The sequence below is a fragment of the Vidua chalybeata genome, chromosome 5, assembly GCF_026979565.1.
Source record: "Vidua chalybeata isolate OUT-0048 chromosome 5, bVidCha1 merged haplotype, whole genome shotgun sequence".
NCBI lineage: Eukaryota > Metazoa > Chordata > Aves > Passeriformes > Viduidae > Vidua > Vidua chalybeata.
Genome location: NC_071534.1, coordinates 11,000,205 through 11,024,848, shown reverse-complemented (window position 1 = coordinate 11,024,848; position 24,644 = coordinate 11,000,205). Strand labels below are relative to the sequence as shown.

Sequence of the window (24,644 nt, the reverse complement as noted above, 5' to 3'; positions counted from 1 at the left end):
TCTTCTCGTTAGCATACTTACTTATCTAGTGCTCAATTTAGCTCTTTATAATGAACATTTATATAAGAGTCCACTTCATTATCTCATCATTTTTTTCCCTTCAGCTCTTCAAATACTGTAAGTAATGGAACACATTTGCCACTGAATTGTCTTTCCAAAAGTTTGAGGCATAAATTTAAAAGAAAAAAAGAAAAGAAAGAATTTATTGTAAATTAAGTCTTGGTAGAACATCCTTTGAGGTGATGTTGTCCAAAATGATTTAACGAAAGAAAATGGAATGGGAAATGGAATGTTTCAGAGTGGGGTGGTTTACTCTGTAAAATTGATTGCAATACATATAGGAGAATATAAAAGCCCATCCTGTCTTTTGCACTCCTAGCAAACTGTAGAGAGATACTCAAACTGTTTTTTATGATATACAAAAAAGCTGTGTTGAAAAATCATTAGATTTTAAGAAGTTAGGAAAGGGTAATGATAGATGAAGTTGTTGAACAGCTCTAAAGGCTTGCTGTAGCACAAAGAGCAGTCCTAACCCCCTTTCCAGGTTCCTGGCCATTCTCTACCATTCCCTTTGCATTGTTGCTATTCTTGCTTGATACCATAGAGTCCAAATGAGTATTTTTCTTATTTTGTTTCCTGAACCTGAGTTTAACCTTAGGATTGGCAAAAAGAAGCCAAGTCCATCTGGACATTCCATTCATTATGAATGAGAAGAGCACTTGTCTTACATGGTGCCACCAGGGGCAGAGAAGTGGTGCAAAACATGCACAGCATATAAGGATTCGTAAGAAGGTAATCATCTCAGCCTCCTTCAGATCAGAGAGTATTGGAAAAGTAGCATGATGTCTTATTATTTCCTTGTCCGTATCTCATTCCATTATTTAACTTGCCTTATTATCATCTGCCTACATATATTACACTTTGTTCATGTTTTGGCAGCTCAGACCCAACCTCAGAATACTTTGTGTTTGTTTCTTCACTGGGCAGAATGTCAACAAAGGCAGGGAAGGGAAGCAGTACACTTTTGCCTTTCAACAAAAGCTGAACTAAATTTCATGGAACCACAAAAAAAAAGAAAAAGAAAAAACAACCAAAAAACAAACCAAAAACCAAGCCAAACAAAAACCCCTTCATACTCTCAATGCTTGGAATTCCCCTCACTTCTTTGATCTCAAAAGCTCATAAACAACCAGGGTGCTTCTAAAAGGCTGTTATAAAAATTATAATGGGAGAAGTTAGATAACACAAATTTCTATTAACTATAACAGCAACTCTATCATTTAGAAGCCTGTGTTCCAAATGAGCTGTAAATTATTCTGCTACCTCTATACTACTGAAAGTGACGGAGTTTTAAACACATTCTGTACATTACTAATATGAGCTCCATAAAGCTTGTAGAGTGCAACCAGTGCTTAAATATGCATAGGCACTTAAATTAAACACAGGAGCAATTTAAAGAATTGTATTTTTGCAGTATAGCAAAGTTCTTGTGGTAGATGAAAAGTACCAGTGGCATTTTCATGTGTTCTCTAGTGGGAACTACCCACTGTTCAAAATTAAGATGTAGCATTTACTGTATTGATAATTCTAAACTTCTCATGTTGCTCATTAACACTGAGGAATTTGAAAATGCCCATCTTCCCATCCCTCCCATCATGATCTAAAGAATTACTGTCACTGAATATATCAGTGTTTGTTTTGGCTCTGGAGTTTTTCCTGGATCTTCCATTCCTGTATAACAGCTGCTTCCTCAGTAGCAGTTGCAATATACACATCAAAGCATGTTTTCCCAGTAGAGTAAATTGTTGATGTTACTGTTACTCATCTTGGAAAATATTTTGGTGGACAGCTAGTTCTCCTTTTCTCAAACCTCCCCCTCCACTGTGTTACTCTACTCCAAATATAGGCCTGGTATGATAAATGTGTTACCTGTCATGACATTTTGTGCACACTCCACGCTTGTTGGAATTCCAAACATTTTTTTGACTAATATCCACTTACCAACCTTATGACTTTGACTATACAATGGAGAAATGATGATTAGTCTGACAGTAAGGCAGATTTAAAGCAGATGTAATTTATAGAGAATGTGTACCCTTAGGGGAAGAGGAAAATTTCAGAGGGAAGACAGGAGGAAAGGGCAGGAGCAAATGCAGTTTCCACTGCAGCCTTTGCACTTGCCTGTAGGTTAAGTGATTGGAAGTGTAAACATGTAATAAGTGAAGGGGAGGACCTAGTAAAGTTTTGGTCAGCTTTGCTGAACATCTGCACTTGGCCCTTTCAAATGAGGTTTATCAAAACAATATTGACCACTGCAGCAAAGACACAGAGTCCTGTCATTATTAAAAAGAGCAGACGGGAGTGTTCAGGTTAGTCCATCATAACTATCACTCTTATCTCTTATCTAGTGAACTAGGTGTATGATTCCTCTTACAGTATCTCTTACTTCTGTCTTTCTGTTATTGCAATATCCTGAGTTAGTGCAATTGCTTGGCTTATTTTCTATGTAGTACAAACTCTGCTATCCGTCCACGTAACAGATTATAGAAGTATAGAATTATTACCGCCAGCCCTTGTTGGTCCTTCTCGTTGGCTGCTTTAGTTTCTTATTTATCTGTTTTAAGTACTGTGAGGGCTTTTTTCCTTTTTTGATTTTTCTTAACAGTTGGTTCTTGTTCAGACACCTGTTTCCAAGCAGTACAGTTATTAGAATGAAGCACATGATTTCCCATGGGATTTTTACCAAAGTCTGAAATTTCAAGTCAGCATTAGTCCGGTGTGAATGAGTTATTTGTAGTAAAATAATTATCAGAATTATTTTCTTTAAACTGTCATTCCTTTCATGTTTTTATTCTACAACAAAATAATAATATCCCATTGCAATTCAAAGTTATTCGACCGAAATTTGTCATAAAGCACCAACAGAGTATAAAGTGTTTAGGTGAACAGAAATTTCAACCACAGATCATTGCTGAATTATAATGTATGCAATTTTGTACAGTAGCTAAGGTGATGGCATTTGTCTGCAGAAGAGATGAAGGACCTACTTATAGTTTTAAGTACATAAATTTTAATTCATACAGGATGTAATTTGCAACAGCTGTTGCTAATTAAAGTGCTTCATAGAGCCTTTCTGACAGTATGTGTATCTTGTTGAATTAAAAATTTATGCCTTTAAAAAAGAACAGAAAAATGAACATTAAATTTATACCAAGACAAAAAGTGTTGTAACTAGCTAGTTATAAAAATAGACTTCTTTTAATTTTTTTTAAATATCTGAAAGATTTCAATTAGAGCATCCAAACTACTGTGTATATGTGTATGTTTGAAAAACATCACATGGCTCATAAGACGCCTAATTTTCTTTTATTTTTAGTAAATGCCTATGTACATTTCTGTAAAGGAGGAAGTTTTATCATAGAGCAAGATTAAATGGATACAGAAGCAGATGGTAGGGAGAAATTTATTTCTCTCTATAAATAATAATTATTTTGTTTTCAGAAGTTCTGTGGTGTTCTTCCAAGTCTTCCTGCGGCATTGGGACTACAATGATTATCTGTATCAAGAGCTTTATTTTCATAGTTAAAGTACCAGTTCTGTCTTGCCATGAGACCTTTCAGGTGACCTTTTGACCTTTTCCCTGACTTTCATATGATGCAAAAGGGAAGAAGAAGCAAGTTTCTGACATGTCATGTATGGAATTTCTGTGTCCTACATGACATGGATATTAACCGTGCCTCCACTAATATTGTTTTTAGGGACTTGTGAAGGGGAATGGTTATGTGGTTAGTTTATAGGCTCATTTGAATCCCTAAGACTTTGGAGTAATTCCAGCTTCACTGGGTAGTGAGAGAGTAGCTACTTCCTCATTGCTGCCCTTAGGAAACTCAGAAGTGTGTAATGTACTTAGGTAGGAGGCATACCAAGTATAAGATTTGGCCTTTATTGCCTTTTGAATAACTTCACAGAAAGGTACAGAAAGTTAAGAGAAAAGGTGGTTCAAATGTGGATATCTGAATAAATATAATATGGACTTTCAACATGAGCCATTTATTCCTGAAAGATTGGCATACTTCTGACCTTAGCTTTCATATGGACTGTGTATTCCCACACCTTTAATGTTTAAACTCACTTTCAAATATCTCTTTGGATCAAATTAAGTTAGTTTCTTCCATGCAAGAGCTGCAACACATAGGCTCAACTGTTTCACCTTTTTGCAAATTTCACAGATAAAAATCACAAAAAGCCAAAATATATTTTGATCTTTGCTTTCATAATGCTCATATATTATCTCATATATGCATATATATATATATATATATATATATACACATATACATGGTAACGCTGGGATTTCGAAAAAAAAACAATAAACACAATACAATAAAAGCAATATATACAATAAAAGCAATAATGCAATAAAAACAATAAAAGCAGTGTTATCTAAATGGTATGTGATGATGTATGTATTTCCTATACTTCAACTTCATATTTGGTTATTGACTTCATATTAGGTCAGAGGTCTGGTAGAAACAGCATTCCCACACCATTTCCACAAAATCATTGGACATTAGGAAAAGGTTCTTCACTGAGGGTAGGGCTGGATATGAGAACAGTCTCTCCAAGGACTTGGTCATGGAGCCAAGCCTGTCAGAGCTCAAGGGGCTTCTGGATGATGCTCTTAGTTACACGGTTTAACCTTAGGTAGTTCTGTGAGGAGCAGGGTGTTGGAGTCGATGATCCCTTTGAGTCTCTTTCAATTTGAGATATTCTGTGCCTTATATACCCTGCCATGTAAGAGTCACTGGTATCAGAAGCTCTCAAATTACATGTAGCATGTGCCCTATACTACAAATATAGGCCATTTGTGTCAACTAGGTAATATTGTAATATTGGCTTCTTATTATTTCCATCAAGTAGATATGTAATTTAGAATCATCACATTTTTGACCGATATCTTATCTTTGATGATAGTTATAGCTCAGATTAAGAGATAACAGAGATTAATAATCTTGGCAGTGAGATAACAAGGTTTTTAGAAATTGCAGGAAAACAAGGCAAGTTTTCTCCAGGCCCTTGCACATGGAAGAAGCATCTGTGGGTGTTGAACAAAGATCATAGCACAAATACATACTTCCCAACAGGCATATTTATGTGCCCCAGCAGCATGCTTAAAGACCAGCCCCTTGAAAACACTAGATTATTAAATGCCTAGTTTGTCTTGTTTTCCCAGGATGATACGTGCCACTGTGTCACAACATCTTCAAAGGAGAGCAAGTGGCTCAGCCACTGAGCAGGCGTGGCTGGGAGGTTGTTCCCCCCTGTGCAGCATGGCAGGTGGGAGATGCAGCACAGAACCTCTTGCTGAGGAGCTGGGAGTGTACAGCTTAAGGAAGAACGGAGGGACTGCTGAGCAGCGCAGGGAGCACAGCCCTGCCTGGGTTTCCCTGAAAGTGTTATGTTTCTATGTGGACTCTAGGAAAGCACCTAGATGGCAGACCCTGAATCTTTTGGCAAGGACTCCACTGCAAGGATGCAGTAGGCAGCAGCAAGATTGTCTCTTAGAGCCTTTTTGTCTTCTCCATTGAAGAAAGTGAATTGTTCTTGGTGGTATCTTGGCATAATGTAGGGGTTTGCTTAAAGTTCAGAAGCATTTTGATCTTACTTTGGGAAGGTCAGGGCAGCAGTATACCTACATACTCTGGTCAGCTGAGGACCCCACCACAGCAGTCTGTCAATTATAAAATGGGATTATCATCTGATTTGTTGCAGATTAGACTGTATGTGCTATTTGAGAGGGCTTAGGCTGTCATAGAATAAAACATGATTTTCCCAAAAGATTGGTGAAAAAATGACTAAGATATTTTACACAAATTACTTTCTAACATGAGCTCTTTGATGGAAAATCTGTAAATGAGGAGTTCTATGCATTTTCAAGGAAAAGGTTAATGTATTGCTTGGTGTGTGATCTATTTTCATCAACTGACATTTATTCGATATAAATTATTTCAATGACTGGGAGGAGGCAACTAGTAAAATTTTTGGTCATAAACATAATCTCAGGGTTCAATTCCTTTCCTAAGTATTTAAAAATCAGTTAATCAGTTTGATATCTCTTCACAGAGGGTACTTCAAGAAATATGGTAATACTGAAAAAGGAGTTAATTTTTTTTTGTGGGGGGGAAGTCTAGAAATAATTTATTGCAGTGAAGGGAGACAAGGTTTTTATCTGTGCTTTTTTTTTTAACAAAGTCAAAGTATTCTTTTAAAGTCCATTAGATTTCAGAAACACTGAATTAAGTTGCTAACAATATGATACGGAAGTGATCTAGTTCCAACAGAATAGCAGAAATCAGTCTAGAAAAAGAAGCATCTTGTACACATGAAGGTGAAATTCTAAAAATTAGGGGGATGCCTTTATTTGATTGCTGTGATTGGTTATAAAACTGATATATATTTAGGGAGACTGTTTCAAGAAGGCAAACAATTATGTTTGATGTGTATATTTTTGGGCCAGTCATGCCTTAAAGTTAGTGAATATCAAAAGTGCACCTTCCAGCATTTAAGCTATCTCATATTTTGACTTTGTGTGACATAAGTAAATGTTTTTGTTTTGTCTATATGTTGCTGGAATGTATTACCTTCCCCTAGGCCTGAAGAATAAATTAACAAATTGTATATCTGACACACAACACTCAGTTTGTGCTGGTGTAATTAAGACTGTGTGAGGTCTAGAGCATGATTGGGATGGGGTTTTGGGTCATCTTAAAGAGAAACAAGGAGCAGAAGACATGAAAATAGCAATCAAACCAAGCAAACAAAAAGATGGGAAACCTACTTTTGACCATTATTAAGTTTAAATTCCCATCTGGTCTAAGTAATTAGTGGCTTTGTAAAAAAAAAATATAGACTTGCATGTTGTTATTGTCAAGACTTTATAATCTTAGATGTATAAGTAGAACACTTCAGTGATCAAGTCAAAGAAACAGACTTCAAAACAGAACTGAAAGTTTCAAAACCTGTTTACTGCAGTATTATACTTTTTAAAAAATATAAGTTGCCTAGCTAGTTTTGAAGAAATTGTTATTGTGGTCATCAGGAAACTCAAACATTTAAACTGGAAAAACACTTTGGCTGTTACACTCCTATTAATTGCTATTTTATTACAAATGCTTGTTCTTTTGTGTCCTTTACAAAACTGCAGGACAGGAAATTCAAGGAACCTGTAAATATGAGAAGGTTGCCTCTCTGTTAAAGTGACTGTTTAAAAGCAGGTCTTGTTCCTGAAGATTTTAACTTTTAGTGTTGCAGCTCAGAAAAAAAAAAAAAAAAAGAATTCCTATCAGTTACCAAAATTTATTCAAGACCTCTTTCTTAGTATTGAAATGAATTAATGGATTTCCTTATAAATTACTGGCTAAATTGAACAGTCAAGGTCTAAACTAAGTTGTAAAATTATGAAGTGTAGGTCCCACATTTAGTTGTCTGTACGAAATCAACTGCTGCTGTAACCATTCTTGCTACATTTCTCACAGATAAACCAGAATCTGGATGAATGTCACCTAAATGAATCTGATTGGATTAATCTCACCTGATTTCAAACACCTGAAAGTGAGCTATTTGATTGAAGGTGGCCACATAGGTCTCTTGCAGTTAATGAAAGAGAGAAATAGCTTCCTCTGATAATTATTCTCAATGATCAAAGATGGACTAGGCTGTAGGGATTCTTCTTGGAAGTCATCTCTCTTCTCTTGATGAGGTGGAACTTTTAAGATACTGAAATCTTAACTTTCAGATTAATTCCACTTCATAAATGCAGAATCTGCTCTTCACTTTCTATGAGAAATGTGCAGTTTAACAAAAGATATTTCCTAGTACTGGCATCTTCTTGCATCCTGAAAGCAAATTTTTAGTAATTGTTATTCTGTGACTGACACAACAATGCTTCATTTTTGTTTGGAACTACCTGAATTAACTATGAAGAAACAATTATGCAATACATTTTACTTAAAAGGTCCATGGTAAGATTCCAGTTTACCATTTTTAGTGGAAGATAATAAAGAATCACTTTTGATATTTTAGAATATATTATTCCATGGCAATGTAAGATTATAAATGTCTGGCTAATTCTTTTTGCTTAGAAGTAAAAATCCAAAATTGAGTGGAGTGACTGAATAAAAATTAAGATAATATATGGTGGGACAAATACATAGAAAAATTAAGGAAAGAATTTGTACTTTACCATGTTGCATTGATCCAAGAATTAGAGATGTTCAAAATTCTTTTAATTGCTTCTCTCCTTTTCTGTAAAATGTGACAATATAATTAAAAGATGTAGGTATATACATTATATACATATATATTTGTAAGTACTTCTTTTTGTGTATAAGCTACTTGATTTCTTTGTGTACCTGCATGTGCATATATTATCCAATTGTGCTACTAAGTTATATTTTAGAGGCAAAATAAAGAACAATCCTTCCCCAAGAAAGCTGAATGTAAAGTCTGGGCAGACAGGTGCATCATAACTGAAAAAGTTACAGGGGGCGATAAACAGCTAGAAAAGTGTTGAAAACAGTAATTTTAGGATGATATTTTTACATCCATATTGTTTTCAGGGGTCCTGTAGAGATTGTTTTACAATATACAGTGTGTTTCCATCAGAAATTTGCTTAACTCCTGCTGAACTCTGTGGGAATTCTATATAAGAAAGTATAGTGAAAGTATTTCTCAGTACAATAATGATGGGATGTCTAGGGCGTCTGCAGGTTTATCTGAAGATTTGCTAATAGCCCAGAGAGAAACTAGCTTCATGAGAAAACTTTAAAGTTAGGCTTTACAGAAGGCTTCTGCTCAACCCACATAATCAGTTACATACTGAAAATAATGACTAGGAGAATATATGCCAATCAAACAAAAACAAGAAAAAAAATATTAAGAGTTTTGATTTGAAAATAAATTGCATAAGACACTAAGAAGAATGCTACATTAATTTCCTGAAATGTATTTCCTAATTGCAAAAGAAATCAGGAAAGATACAGCCTGAATTTACTGCCTCAGAGTCCCCAGTGTGGTATTTTTTATATTTTTATGCCTTTTCTTTAATTTTCAGTACTTCTATAATTTTAAATTCAATGACTGGTAACACAGTTACATTTGTAAATCAATTATTTAGGTATCAGTAATGAACATGGTTTGCGGCACTGGATTTTTCATTATTCATTTTGCGTAATTTTATGCATAATAAATGATTTATTGCTTCTTTTTTTCTTTTCATATCTGTAGTGTAAAGCAAATACTGAGTTATTTTTAGTCACAGCTGACTTACATTGCAACTGGCTATTTACCTGAATTTCACTTAACTGCCAATCTGTTAACAGAAAAAAAAATAACATCCTGCATATTGACTTACAGATACTGATTTTTTAGTGTGTGATATACTTCACCGTAATGCCATTTAATCTAATATCACCCTCCATTCCTTCCCCCCCACTTAAACTTGAATATTACTCTTTCTTTGTGCCACTTTGCCATTTTCTGTGTTTGTGATATGTGCTTTCTTATCTTGAGAAGTAGTTTATGAAAACATTATTATCTTTTTGAGCACCAGTTTCAAAAAATAATTACTGTAAAATGCTGGTCTGTGAGGGGGAGCTATTGGAGAGGAAAAATGATGCTGTTACTCAGAGTCTTCTACCAAAACACGCATTTTACAAAGAATGTTCCAAGACCTGAAGCAATGTAGTTGGACAGAGCTCTCCTGTGCAATAATACTAATAAACTTACACTTGTCAGTTTTATTAGTATTCATTTGCAGTTTCCTTTTGTTTAAGGATTTTTGCCTCCTGGTCAGAGTGGCTCCTAGGGCTGAGTCAATCATAGTTCAATTTATTGGATTGCAGTGTGTCTGTCATGTTGTGTAATAATTAAGAAAAAAGAACAAGCTGAATTGCTTTACTAATCATAGGGTGTAACTGTAATTAAGCCAAATAAAACTCCATGCTTACTACAACTCAGAAGTCCAAAAAAGTTCTGTGATAAGTAATCCTGGATGAAAACAAGTGCTCTATTTCACTCTTTGAATATGGTCTGAATAGTTATTTTCCTTTTCAAGGTTTCTCTGTCAGACTAGGTTAAACCTCATTCATTCAAATTAACTGCAAGGGATACTAGAAAATCTAAACACAGGCCCACAGCAGTCCAGGACCAGATGGGGGCAAACTGAAGAATTAGCTCTAAAGTGAACTTCAACCTTTGGTCATCTGAATTGCTGTCTAGACACTAGTGATCGTACTGGAGCTACAGGAGCCATAATGGGATCTCAGACACCTGGAGTTAGGTATCTCAGTGTATAAGGAGGTACCAGGTTAATAGCACATTCATTGTAATTCATAAACAAACAAGTAAATAAACTAAATATTTTTTTCCCTTTTCTTGCATTTCTGTATCAGTTTAAATAACAAAAAAATGCAGACTCATGTATGTATTCTCTTGCAGCTGGTATTCTCTCACAACTCACTGGAATTCAGGCTATTCAGTACTTCAGGAAGAATTTCAGAACAAATTTCTTGACACTTATTAGTGGAAAAAAAGGAAAATAATTGTCTTGGTGCTTGTGTGGGTGCAGTTGAGGCAGAAGAGCTATAGATTTATCCTTTTGTAAGATTCATTGGTGCTGTTCGGTCGTCTTTCCTCAGTCCATCTATTGTTCAGTGCATTCTCCCTTTCTAATAGCTTAGAAATGTCTGTGCAGTCTTTGTAATGAGAACAAACATGAAGATCTGAAAGCTATGCTGTCCTGTGTCAGTCTGAAACTTTAATATGCTCTTACTATGTATAGAAAACCAAGATTTGATAAAGAACATTTTGTGAGATTCTCATTCAGCTGGACTAGTAATAATATTAAAGCAGTAGTATTTTAAAGCTGTTACTTAATCCAAAGACATTTCTTCATGCAATTTAAGCAAGTATATTGTCTTGTACAACAGCACAGGAGTTTTTCAATGTGTTAGTCATATCAGAATTATAGTAATTATTCATACTGTCTTTGCCATTGATATGTAATTTATACTTGGTCTCTTCTTGTTTTCCAGATCTCCCAGCAAGGACATGGCTTCAAATGAAAGAGAGATTGTGGTTTGGGTTTGCCAGGAGGAGAAGATTGTATGTGGCCTCACAAAGCGCACAACTTGCTCAGAAGTGATTCAAGCGCTGCTTGAGGAACATCAGACAACATTTGGAGAGAAAAAGGTCCTTTTTGGAAAACCTAGCGACTACTGCATTGTAGAAAAATGGAGAGGCTCGGAGAGAGTACTGCCTCCCTTGACAAAGATTCTGAGACTTTGGAAGGCCTGGGGGGAAGAGCAGGCTAATTTGCATTTTGTATTGGTAAAGTCAGATGCTTTCCTTTCATTTCCATTGTGGAAGACAGCTGAAGCCAAGGTAGTACAAAATGTAGAAAAGCAGTGGGACCTCAGTCCAGCAAACTACATGAAGATGTTGCCAATAGACAAGCAAAAGAAAATTGTGAGGAAGACTTTCCGGAAACTGGCCAAGCTTAAGCAGGACAGTGTTCAACAAGAGAGAGATAATATGGAGACACTGATTCATTTGATCATTTCTCAAGATCATACCATCCATCAACAAGTCCTTAGAATGAAGGAACTAGATATGGAAATTGAAAAATGTGAAGCAAAATTCCATCTAGATCGTGTGGCGAATGATGGAGAAAATTATGTGCAGGACTCCTATTTAATGATCGGTACAAGTGAGGCTGAGCAGCAAGGGAGTAGGCCAGATGATCAAAAAGAGATGCATGACTATTTGAGCAAAAGTGAGGGAATATTACAGGTTGAAGAGAGACTGAAACATCACAAACAATTAATAGAGAACCTGTGTGCTGAAATTGAAAGAGAAGTACATGGTATTTGCATGGAAAAAAACGGAGAGTCTGTTCGCACAGAAGGAGCCACTAATGCTGAACTGGAAACCTCAGATTTGGAAAGTGTGAAATATGAGCTGGAAAAAAGTATGAAAGATGGTCTGAGAATCAACTCATACCTGAGCTGCATCCAGAAAGAACTTACATACAGGGACTCTCTGCTTCAAAAGAAGGAAAAAGAATATGAACTTCTTACAGAAGAATTTAATTTACTACGTGTTAAGGACAACATTGAAACTAGGCTTCAATCAAATGAAGAGCCATCTAAGGGCAGTGGCATCTCCAGTAACAGCATTGCTGTTCCTGACTTTGTTCATAGAGTGACTAATCTGGACATAAACGATACAGACTCTGACACTGGAATCAGCTCTACACACAGTCAGGACTCTGAGATAACTGCAGGGGACACGGTACTGTTGTCAACATAGTTGAAAACAGTTACACATTTTTATAATTTTATTTTGGAGGATATTTATAAGAATTCATAAACCTATTGTCTTGAAAGTTAAGCTCTTCAAGGTATTAAAGCTGTGGCACTGCTTTAGCAAAGTAAAGAGTGTCTATTTATATCCTTAATAGTGTACTTGTGCTAGAATGCTATGTGCTAGAATGGGTTAACTGGTAACAGGTGAAAAGCTGTTGACTTTGCTACATCAAGACAGACTATTTAGACTTTGTAATGTTGATACTCAGTGAAATGGGAGCATTCTGACTGGCTTGGACCAAAAGTTTGGAGATTTCATATCCTTTGGTCTTTGTGTCTGCTCCTGCATCTCCCTAATTTTTTAGGAACGTGAAGTAGAGACCAGAGAAAACTAGACCAAGAGCTTGATTTTCTCCTCTATTACATTCGCTTTATGCAGATGGAGTCTCCTTGCTATGAAGCTGCTGTAAAAGATTATATAATTGAGCATTTAATCTGTTAAAAACTAGCTTTTATGATAATGTAGAACAGAAGAAATATAATTGCATTTTTGCTGTATTTTTAAATTTAGTTTATATATAATATCAGGATGATATTTTTAAAAACTCCTAAGTCCCATTTCAAAAATTACCTTCCACATATGTGTTTTTAATTTTGATTATCTTTCAGCAGCTTTTATCTGCTTTTAAGATCCTTAAACCCCCTACTTATCTGCTGTTACCCTGTAGTTGCCCTAGTGATGTTTTAAATCCACAGAGTTCCTTCCAGCAGGCATGTCAGGACTGCTTACGTCCTGCTTGTGTGAGACGCTCAAATCCCAGGCTCACACCTAACCCTAGGGGCATTTTCAGCAAGACTTTCCCCTGCCTATCTCACCGGTTGGATCCAGTGTCTTAAGCCTCCTGAAATCATGACTACCAAAAAAAAGCGTAGCAGAAGCAACAGGTAGGAACCAGTCATTTTAGTCTCTGGCTAGACACTGTTTCCCAATAGCCAGCTAGCAGCTATTTTCATATAGCAAGTAGGTTTTCAAATCCCATCTCATACTTTTTTGAAGCATGAACCTATAAATCCTTCTTCCTCAGTGAGGACTTTGGGATACAGCTAAAACTGATCCACTTTATATAGTTAATAAAATATTGGGCTCCAGCTAAAATAAAAAAAAAAAAAAAGAAGGAATGCAAAAACATGAGAATTTTACAACTGTGGTTAAGTCAATTTCTTTCATTTAGGATGTAGTAGTTTATCTCAAACCTTTCTCCAGCATATTGCTGTAGGTCCAAAACAAAGCTGTAGAATTGAATTGCCTCAGTTACCAAATAAGATTTCTAACTGTGCTAGAGGCTCTGCTAATGGAGAGCACGTGCATAATTTCTAGGTTGCCATGTTCATTTTACATATCAATCTGTTTAATACTTCTGATTAAAATAATTGAGTGGTGAAATAATTACAAGATTTCTGAATAAAGTTCAGTTCTGCAAAATTCAAAAGAATCATGGAATTAACAGCCTACGAAGTAAACAAATGGACAGTACCTAGAAGTGTAAATGTAAAATTCTTTCAGATACACTGCTTTCTTTAATTTTCTTAAGTGTCTGTCAACCATGTGTTTTCTAAAATGGCCAAAGTGCTAGGACTGCTGATTAGCACATATTTAATGCAGAAAAACAAAACAAAACAAACAAAAAAAAAAGAAAAAAAAGAAGAAAAAAAGAGACTTTTCTAAAGAGAAAATCTTTGTGGTTTATTTGTTGTGGGTTTTTTCCTAATCCTGGCTATTATATATAGTTTCTGTTTCAGCAAAGTGTGCTAGTTGCCTTAATATATTTTGTGTTGTATTTTTTTCATACAATGTTATTTGAATGCTTCAGTGATACTGTGTAATATTTAGACTCATCAGCTCCTGATGGAAACACATGTATGAAATATCTTATCTGTGTAATAATTTATTAACGCAACTCTGCATCTTTTGACCTCTGTGGTATCACTCTTAAAAGTAGTTAAGCCCAGAGCTCTGAATGCTGAGAGTAGACTAATGTATTCTATGAATTCTTATGAGTTTAGTTACCAATAGCTACAATTTTTATTGAGTCATTTTTTTTATATAATTACTTAGAGGATAGAGAATTGAAACAGATATACACAGCTGTGCAGGCTAGTACAAGACCTGTGGGGGGAAAAATTAATTTCCACTCATACTCTACCAGATTTATTTTGCTCATAGGAACGTGTGCAGGTTCTCTCAACTGATGTTTATCTGCACTTGGTGGTTGATTGTACCTCCCCTGCAACTTCTAGGTCTTAAGAGTATCCCTGTGTTTTAAGAAGAAAATAGGTAAAATAGGCTGAGAGAGAGTATTTCTTAAAAAATAAAATAATATTAAAAATCCAGTATTTTGAAGCACTTATTTGACGTTTGTACTTTGATATCTCAAATAAACCTTTTTTCTTTCAGAATTTAGAATGTTCAAGATGATTAAATACTGTGTGCACTCTTTGCTGTTTATCTGCTTCTGTACTTTCCATATATTTGTTTGACCTGGTTTTAGGATGCTAAAAGTATTCTTTATGAATCTTTATGTGCCTTACTTCCTCCTTTTCACACCTATCTATATTTTATTTTAGTTTCAAATTCCCATAATTTAAAATACACAATAAAAATCTTTGGATCATTTCCTGTCATTACATTAAACCAGTTGGCATATCCATCTTCAAATTTGGTTTTATTTTATAAAGTTTTTCATGGAATATGTAAGACTTACTGACAAAGGGCAGATCAGGTAAGATCTGCATAAGACAAGAGACAAATTCTACGCAGGGAGTGGAAATGTGAAATTTCAAAGTAAAATGAAGCAAAAATCAGAAGGGCGGTTATTTCATAGAAACATAACATTATTTGGGTGGGAAGGGACATTAATGATCATCTTATTCAACCCTCTGCCATGAGAAGGGATGTCTTTCAGTATACCAGGTAGCACAAAGGTTGCATACAGCTTGGCCCTGAACATTTCCAGGGATGGGGTATCCACAGATTCTCTGGGCAACCTATTCCAGTGTCTCACCACTATCACAGTAAAGAATTTCTTCCTAATGTCTAATGGAAACCTACCTTCTTACAGTTTGAATCCATACCTCCTTATGGTGTCACTACATGCCCTTGTAAAAAGTGTCTCTGCAGTCCTCTGTAGGCTCCCATTAGGTTCTGGAAGGTGTTATAGGGTTGCCCCAGAACCTTCTCTTCCCCAGGATGAACATCCCCAACTCTTAGCCTGTCTTCAGCCCAGAGCTGGATGCAGCACACTAAGTGGGATCTCTCAAGAGCAAAACAGAAAAACCTTTACCTGCTGGTCACCTCTTTTTTGATGCAGCCCAGGATGTGGTTGGCTTTCTGGGCTAGGATTGCACATTGCCAGGTCAAGTTGAGCTTCTCATCCGCCACCCCCACCAAGTCCTTCTTTCCAGCTAGTCTTGATCCATTCTTTGCCCAGCCTGTATTTGTGCTTAGGATTGACCCAGCTTGGATGCAGGACCTTGCACTCTTGGCCTTGTTCAGCTTGATGAGATTCACATGGGCCCAGCTCTCCAGTCTGTCAAGGCCCCTCTGGATGTCATTCCCTCCCTCCAGCATGTGCATTGCACCACAGAACTTGCTGTCTCTTGGTCAACTTGTCATCTGTCCAAGGGCAGTCAGAGCTCCATGATGTCCAGCTGGTCATGGACATAGAGCATGGCATCCCCTCCTTGTCTCCCTTGCCAATCCTTCCTAAAGAGCCTGTATCATTCCATTCCAATGCCCAGTCATTAGAGCCAGTCCACCATGTCTTTGTGATGCCAATAAGGTCATAGCACACATTTCTAGCACCTCTTATTTCCCACGCTACATGCACTTGCAAACAGGTATTTAAGTTGAGCTCTAGATGAAGACTATTTTCTGACTGAAGAGGCAGGAATTCCTTTGGGCTGCTCTCCTGCCCAACCTGTGATTCCTTTCCAGGCTCTGAGCATCTCTTGCTGGCACTGGCATCCAAACTGGTGAGGGTGGAGTGGGTTTGGGTTCCTTTCCCTCCACAACTTTAGTTTAAAGCCCTCTTCACCAGCTTGGCAAGCCTACCACCAAAGGTGATCTTCCGTGTCTCTGATAAATGTTCCCCATCAGCCCTCAGTAGCCCAATTTTCCCAAAGTTGGTGCCATGGTATAAGTGGCTGAGCCCTGGCTATAGTGCCAGTCCTCTAGCATTGCTGGTTCACCAGATTTGACCGTCCCTTTCACACCCTTGCCCTCTGACTGGGAGGACTGAGGAGAAATTTAGATTCCTTTACCACCCCTCCTAGAGCTCTGTAATCCCTTTTGATTGATACTCAGAGCGCTCCAGGCTGTATCACTGGTGAAAAAACAGTCCCCCACCTGGGCACAGCTTTTGACCAGGCAGGTCTGCTGCCAGTCCCCAGTCCAGCAGAAGGGTCGAGACACTTCCTAAAATCTGAGCTCTGCATTGCAGTCACCACCAGGTAGACAGTGAAGCCCTTCCAGCCAGAGCGCAGCCTAAAGGGTCAGGTAGCGCCCTTGCCTGTGCAGATGGTTACAGAAGGGTGCCCATTTGCTGGGTTATGTGGACTTCAGGTCTCTCCACACAGCTAGTGAAATGCTTCTTCTTCAAAGAAATGTCCTTCCACACACGCCACTGCGCTACGCCCCTTTTGTCTGCCCTGGTCACAGTGTTCCTGCCTTTCTTCAGCATTAGAGGAATATTGTGGTGTAAGGTGCCAGACTCAGCCTGTATTATGACTGGTTTGGGGTGGGATAGGCTAGTCCATCATATAAACCTAGGCAGAGACCTTCAATGACTGTCATCTGGGCTAACATTGCTGAAATGAATGGACTTGCCTAATACAAAGTTCTCTGGATTCTGCATACATGAATAGTCTCACATATATATTTATAAACAATATAATTTCAGCAATTTCCAGGGAACAGTGTATACCCCAAGTTAATGTTTCTGACTGACTTTATTATGTAGTTTTACAAATTTGATGAAATCAGATGAGTCAATTTAATTACCTGCTTCAGTTGATGACTATTTCAAATATAAAACATAATTATCACTTGGTCATATAGAAATTTGCAGTATTTACTATCCATTTATGTTCATAAAAATTACTGTATAATTAGAAAATTATTGTCTTTCTTTTCCTGCAAAAGTGAGCACTCCCTAAGAGCTTTTATCATTTCAGACTCTTGACTACATATTTATCTTCAGATTGTGCATTCAGCAGCTGTTCTACTGACTGACTTGTGTTCTATACATACATACATACATACATACATACATATTACTAACACAGATTCAATTGTTTGTTACTGACAGATTGAAATTCACAGTTTAGAGCTTCAACGTGCAACTTTAGATTGCTAAGATAGGCTTTACATTCCTCTACATGCTCAGAATCATTATTTTCTGTATATTTCTAACTGTGTAAGGATATAAATAAATGTAATTTAACAAATCAGTATTTCAAAGTCATATAATTTCTATTTCTGATTGCTTAATCTTTACTTTGGAGAAAGATTCAGATCCATGCACCTAATGTGCAAAGTACTGCTATATCTAGTGTTAAGCAAATAGTAATTTGAATAATTTTGTGTGATTGCATTAAGTTTGCTTCGGAAAACTTTGGAAATGGTGGGACTACAAGGGTGGCTTCCATGACAAACTTGCATATTCAACAAAGCCTATTCCAGCTGTAGCCAAAACTGCTACAAGGCCATGGCTGCCAAGGCCTCTGGGATAACATTTAAGGGGCAAAAAAAACCTGCTAGGCAACAGCAGCTGGAGAGAGGAATGGGAATATATGAGAGGAACACCCCTGCAGATGCCAAGGCCAGGGAAAAAGAGGGGGAGGACATGCTCCAGGTGCTGGAGCACAGATTCCCCTGCAGCCCGTGGGAGGGTCCATAGTGGAGCAGATACCCTGCAGCCCATGGAGGAACCTGCTAGAGAGTAAGTAGATGCATCCAAAGAAGGCAGTGTCTCCTTGGGTGTCTGGGTCACGCATCTGGCAGGACCTGTGGCCCTGTGGAGAGAGGAACCTGTGCTGGTAGGACTCGGGACCCCATGCTGCAGCAGGCTGTTTCTGAATGACTGCAACCTATGGAAGGTTGTGACCAAACTGGAGAAATGTGTGGAGGAGTCTCCCGTGGGAGAGACCCCATGCTGAAGCAGGAGAAGAATGAGAGAAGGAAGGACAAGCAGAAACACCGTGTTATAATAAACTGCCTGCAACCCCAATTCCCTGACCCCTTGCACTGCTGGGACAGGAGGTAGAGCCAAATCAGGAATGATGTTGGGCCTGGGAAGAAGGGAGTGTGGGAGGGAGGTGTTTTAAGGTTTAGGTTTTACTTCTCATTACCCTACTAGGATTTTATTAATATATAAATATTTTACTTAATAAATTAAATTAATTTCCATGAGTTGACTCTGTTTGGTCCACAACAGAAAGCTCTTCTTGTCCTTCTCCCAACCCAAGAGCCTTTGGCTGTGTTTTCTCTCCAGAGCCCAGCTGAGGAGAGGAGGGATAGAGAAACTTTGGGCAGCTAATGTCCAGCCAAGATCAACACAACACACTGTGGCATATATTTTCTTTAATATTATCTGAGCATTCCTTGTTAAATTTCTAGTATTCTTGTGAGTGTTCTTTCTGCTAAAAACAAACAATCAAAAAAAACAACAGAAAAAAACCCAAAAATTTAATTAATTTTAATTTTCATCCCATGAAACTCTGGATTTGTAAAAAAAACCCCATCTTTGGTAATGATAAAGATTTTCATTTACAGTGCAAGGCAAACATGCATTTTAGAACAGAAATCTCAAATCCAAAGAACTTTTTCTCTAAACTTACCTTAGATCATCTCTTTCTGTCTCACCAGTTTAATTACCTTGAACATAAATGACTATTTTTCCAACAGTGGTATGCTCAAAATTATTACACACAGAGTATTTTTCTTTTCCTAGAGCTGTGCTGTTTATCCTTCTGGGTATTTTACTATGTCATTTAAAAGATATCTACACTATTTTGTCCTTTATAACTTCCAAAAAGAAATTGCTACTTGCTATCTTTCTCAGGGCTCTATCTGACAACATAAACACAGTTCAAAACAAATACTACTAAATTTTCAGTGTCTATAATAGAATGTTTTTTCCATATATTAAACCCATTAATTTTTCCTGAAAGGATTTGAAATGAGTATAAGGCTTATGTTATACTGCCTTTGTGATATATTATTTTGTAAAATGTAATAGTCTCGTTCTGAAATTTGCTATTGATGTTTGTTTTTTTTTTTCCTTTTAAATTTAATAAGCAACGCAGAATATATTATACTATGTCAAAACCTCAAACAAAACTGTCCATGACTGAAGCTATTCTCTTCCAAACAGAGGACTGACAATGTTTAAAGTACAAACATCAAGATTTTATTCCTGTTACTTAACAGATTCTAATATATAGTTAATCTGCCTTACATCAAATATAGCATTTCAGACAGATGATTACAGACTGATTTTCTGACATTAGATTTGTAGCTGCCTTGCATTGCTGGCAGATTAAATCCAACTGGAATCCAGTCTCTAATTTTAATGGGAGCTGTACATACATTTTACAAACCTCCAAGTTTAGTTCAAGAAACTTTCACAAGAACCTCTAGCTATTTATGTCTGGGTACTGTATTGCTTTTTTTGGATTATGAATTATATGCTTACATTTTTTGCTACATATATTTTTCAGGTTAAAAAAATCTGACTAGTATTCCAGTCAGTTTTCTATGATTCATATGGAATTTAAGGGGATTTGCATTAATTATTTGTAAAAAACCCCATATAATTAAATTTTCAAAAATATTTACAGCAAGAATTTGGAATTTACTGTTCTTGTCAGCTGAATCCACATAAGAGTGGGAAAACGTAATCTTTGTGCATGCAAATGCAGGGTTTTGTTTATGCAATGACTATATGCATGTTTTGCTCTACTAGCTTTTTGGTTGAAATTTTAAAATATTTGAAAACCTGTGCAATCTATTCTTCAACATGCATTTTTTAGGAGATAATAATTCTGAGTAGAGGGGAATTATTTTGTCAAGAACAGCAGTGATTGTCTTGCTAGGATGCACTTAAAATAAAAAGCTTAGTTGGTAGAAGAAGTTAAGTTTAATCTATAAATACAGTGTAATTCCAAGTATTGAGGCTGGATAAATCATATGATATTAACTATGGAGAAAGTCATGCAGTCACTTGCTATGATTGTTCCACAACATAAAACTGTTCCACAATGCAAAAAGTTAGAGTGTACAAGATCCAAAAGTAACTGAGCCCTTTACCAGTGCATTCCTAGAAATAATACCTGCCTGCAACTCTGTTATAGATTATAGGGGGAGAGAGTTATTTAGGAAGTTATTTACTATAAGGAAGTAGTTATTAATACCTTTCTATCTGTATTCAGAAGTTTTGCTAGTCACAGAGAGGGACCTTCTGATTTAGAGAGCTTTTGTCATTCACAACCTAGAAGTAATGGGGATTCCTTTTGTATTAGACTACAGTGGCAGAAAAATACACATGGCAATTTAAATTATTTTTTCAAATTGCCACTGATTGTATGAATGTAAAGCATATATGCCCATTTTTCCCATTCTGATTTCATTTTTCTCCATAAATTACGTTAAATAATTGCCTATCTTATGTATTTTCAGCTCCACACAACATTTCATTAGGTTCATGTCTGAAATTTCTTGAGTTATTCAGTGGTCAGAACAGATTTTATTAATAATGTCTTCCAATATGAAATATCATGCTCTTCTATGTTACATCCATTCTTATTTTGCTTCAGAACAGCTATATTTCAAGTTCTTGTTTCTGGTTCATGCATTTGTTTTAAACTGTAGATTAAATAGCTTCATATTTCATTTTGCTCAAATGGTCACAAAATAGATGTACATACTACCTTGGAGAATGAGGTTGCTACTTAAATCTCGGTTCACCAAGGTGATTAACCTTTTAATAGTTTGTATATAGTAAATTGCCCTAACTTTTGCTCTTCTTTTTGTATGAAAAAAATAATGTGAATCAGAAGATGATTTTATGTAACATATCTTCATTAAAATATTTCCTACATTATCTATATTTATGTAATAATGAATTCTGAAAGAAGAAGAGTTCTATGGAAAAAAAAAAAAGTGAACTGCGATTTCTTTTCTGGTATTTTCATGTCAAACAGGGCCAGGTCAATCATAAACCCAGGACTGTAGTGCAGTCACACATTTCTAGAATAATAGATTAGCAGTACAGTTTGGCTAAAGTTCATTAAACTGTTTTGGTATCCTTACAGCTGAGAGCTTGTAAAAGTTGTTATGAAACTGTTACTGATGATGACCTTAAGAAACATAGCCTGCATCTTAACATTTACTATTTTCAGGGTGGGTTGTTTTTGCCATCTGGATGATTATTTTACTATGCAAAAAATTTGTTTCCCCCTTTCTTTGGGAAGGACTTAGCATTAACAAGCCGATCTTGAGTTGTTTTTCATTTCTCTTTTTTTGAAAAAGCAAAATTATATAAATTATTTTTAGCTCAAGTGTTCTTTAGAAATATTATTATTTCTTTCTGTACAGAATAATCACTTATGTACTATTGCTGCCTTCAGTATTCTTTTCCAAGACATATTACATATATTTGGTTTTGATATCTAAAATTACAGGCTGAGGGTGTTTATAGTTAAGTCAATATTTGAGCTATGCAACATAGGCATTTAGAGAAAGGCCAAGTGCTGTGCTTGTGTAACTGTTTCATTGCTGTAAATTCCTCAGTAAGTGTTGTACTCCTTCATGTATTGAAAGAGTGATGCAGTAGTTCACATTTCTGCTATAAAAAAATTCAGTGGACTAAAAGAAGGAAAGAATATTTTCATCTGTTTTTTAATAGTAGATTAATATCCCAATATTCCTGCATAAAAGCACAACAGTTAGTTGTGAGTCCCTGTAAATTTTCCACAATTTAATAGTGTTAGCAACCTTACTTCCATTTTCTTTTTTTTAAACATAATATGGGATTTCATACACTATATATTGACTAATATTTATGTTGGTAAGTAATAATCTTACCATTTGTTTCAATATGTGCTTTGTTAATTAACATTTGGTTTTTCTTCTTTTCTGTTTAGACTTTGACTCTCCCAAAATACTTTTTTGACTCTCATCAGTGCACACAGGTTTAGACACCTTGGTTTATTAATGCAGCTATTACACTATTGAGATAGATTTTGTAGCAATACTTTCAAACATCTATTTCTAAGGCAAGTACATGATTTTGACAATTACAGATAGATTAATAATGAAAATGGAAAATCGCCAACTCATAAAGAGAATAAAGAAACCCTATCTGTAGGATTTCATTGCGGGAGATGTTAGAGGATTTGTTCCTTTCTTTCTTTAGGGTCAAAAGAGTATGGAAATACATTGGGAATTGACTTGTTGTGACTGTTGCATTTGGATGTATCTTTTTCAATTTGAAGTTTCCCTGTTATGACACTAATACTTCTGTTATCCACCGTGTTGAGACAGTGCTGCTTTGTGATCCCCTGTGTCTGATTCAGTCAGGCAGGCTCAGAAATGACCAGTTGTGCCTGATAGTTGAAGTCCCAGTGCTACCATGCTTTTTCTCCTAACACATAATCTTCTATGAGTAAAAAGCACCATCAACACACAGTGCACTGTCTGTTGCATCCCATAACATACCAGATAATTCCTGCCTTCTCTTTTCTGTGATCTGGGACCACTTTTGTGAGGCCTGAGAAGGGAATGAATTTAAATGTGGTTTAGCATTAAACAGGATAAAAGTAAAGTAAGGGTTGAACTGGAGCCAACCATAGCATAAAAACCTTAAAACATAGTTACAAAAGGCCAGCAGACAAAGGACATATGCAGAGATAGAAAGCAGAATATTCTGTTCCTTGTTGTGGGTGTGACAAACTCTCAGGCCATACTCACCAGTATCATATGGCAGCCCCGTATTTGGTTTTGGTTCAGAACAGTAATTAGAAACAACTGGTTTGCAGTGACAGTAATCATCCATTGCCAAGGAATAAGGAAATTCATCATCTTCATGATTCCTTAAATTGAGACAGGATGTTTTTATGCTCTAGTAAACCACAAGTTATTGGGCTTGACAGTATTCACTTACAATTTAAGGGAAGATGATATATTCCACTACAGGAATTATTGGTGAAATTTTATGGCATATGTTAGGCAAAGATCAAACCAGATGATCCTTATGTCTTAAAAATCTGTCCTTAAAATTTACAGCTGCTCAAAAAAACCCTTGTAAGCAAAATAATGAAGAGAAAGAGGAGGACTGAAACACTAATCTGAAATGTTTTTCTTATAATAAAGCACCATTGTTTCCAAGAACATAGGACATTTCTGTCTGTTTGGAACTATTACGTCCCCAGACTTGTTCATAGACAGGACCTAACCAAAAATTTCATCAACACAAAAAAAGCAAACTGTGAATTCTCTACTACTTTCTCTTCTGGCAATTGAAAGAAATATTGCCTACACCTCCGCAGTGTGCATCACTCATGTCAAGCCATGTAGAGATTTACCTGCCTGTGCAATGACTGTCTGTGCAGACAAAGAAATAGTGTCTTCTTACATATAAGAAACTACTTTCTGGATGACTGAGTCACTCAAAGTTGTGAAGTTTCTGTCAGAGCCAGGGAATAAATAGAACTAGGCATGAATCTATCATGCTACTAGTGTCAAGCCATTCCCTCCTATCCAGTTTTTGCAATTCTGTCTCACATCACGGAGCATTTTAAGAGAGGAAGAGAAGAAAAAAGGACCTAGGGAACTAGACTGTCAAAGTCCTGGCACACAGTAAATCTTTTCTGCTTCCTCTTGCTGGAACTGTGATACTACACAGGGCTCAGAGAGTGGGAGTATTCTATGTGCTACACTTGAAAACAGACAAAAAGAAGATGGGGAGAATGGACAAATGCAAGGGGAAAATAATTTATCATATGAAATAAGAGAAGGGAAGCAATTTCTGCCTCTTTTCTGAACCAGTGCAAAAGATAGAGAAGGCAAATACCAAAGCAAAAAGCTATTAATTCTATCTTCTGCTTCAGCTTTTAGCTGTACACCTCATCCTTTTTAGAATGAATTATAAATTTTCAAACTATTGCAATTTTAATTTTTATTTCTCCATTCACTATTTCTGTTTAGGTTTGGGGCAGTTC

At 36.3% G+C, this 24,644-nt stretch overlaps 1 protein-coding gene across 2 annotated transcripts in view; it reads left to right on the top strand.

Annotated features, from left to right (window-relative positions):
- The window catches only part of RASSF9 (Ras association domain family member 9), a 42,437-nt gene extending 27,615 nt beyond the window's left edge, over nucleotides 1-14,822 (top strand). For both annotated transcript variants that reach the window (XM_053944203.1, XM_053944201.1), the window contains exon 2: nucleotides 11,094-14,822. In XM_053944203.1, the coding sequence (XP_053800178.1) occupies nucleotides 11,094-12,369 (1,276 nt within the window). In that variant the 3' untranslated portion in view covers nucleotides 12,370-14,822. The remainder of the gene's footprint in view (nucleotides 1-11,093) is intronic.
- The last annotated feature ends 9,822 nt before the right edge of the window (nucleotides 14,823-24,644 follow it).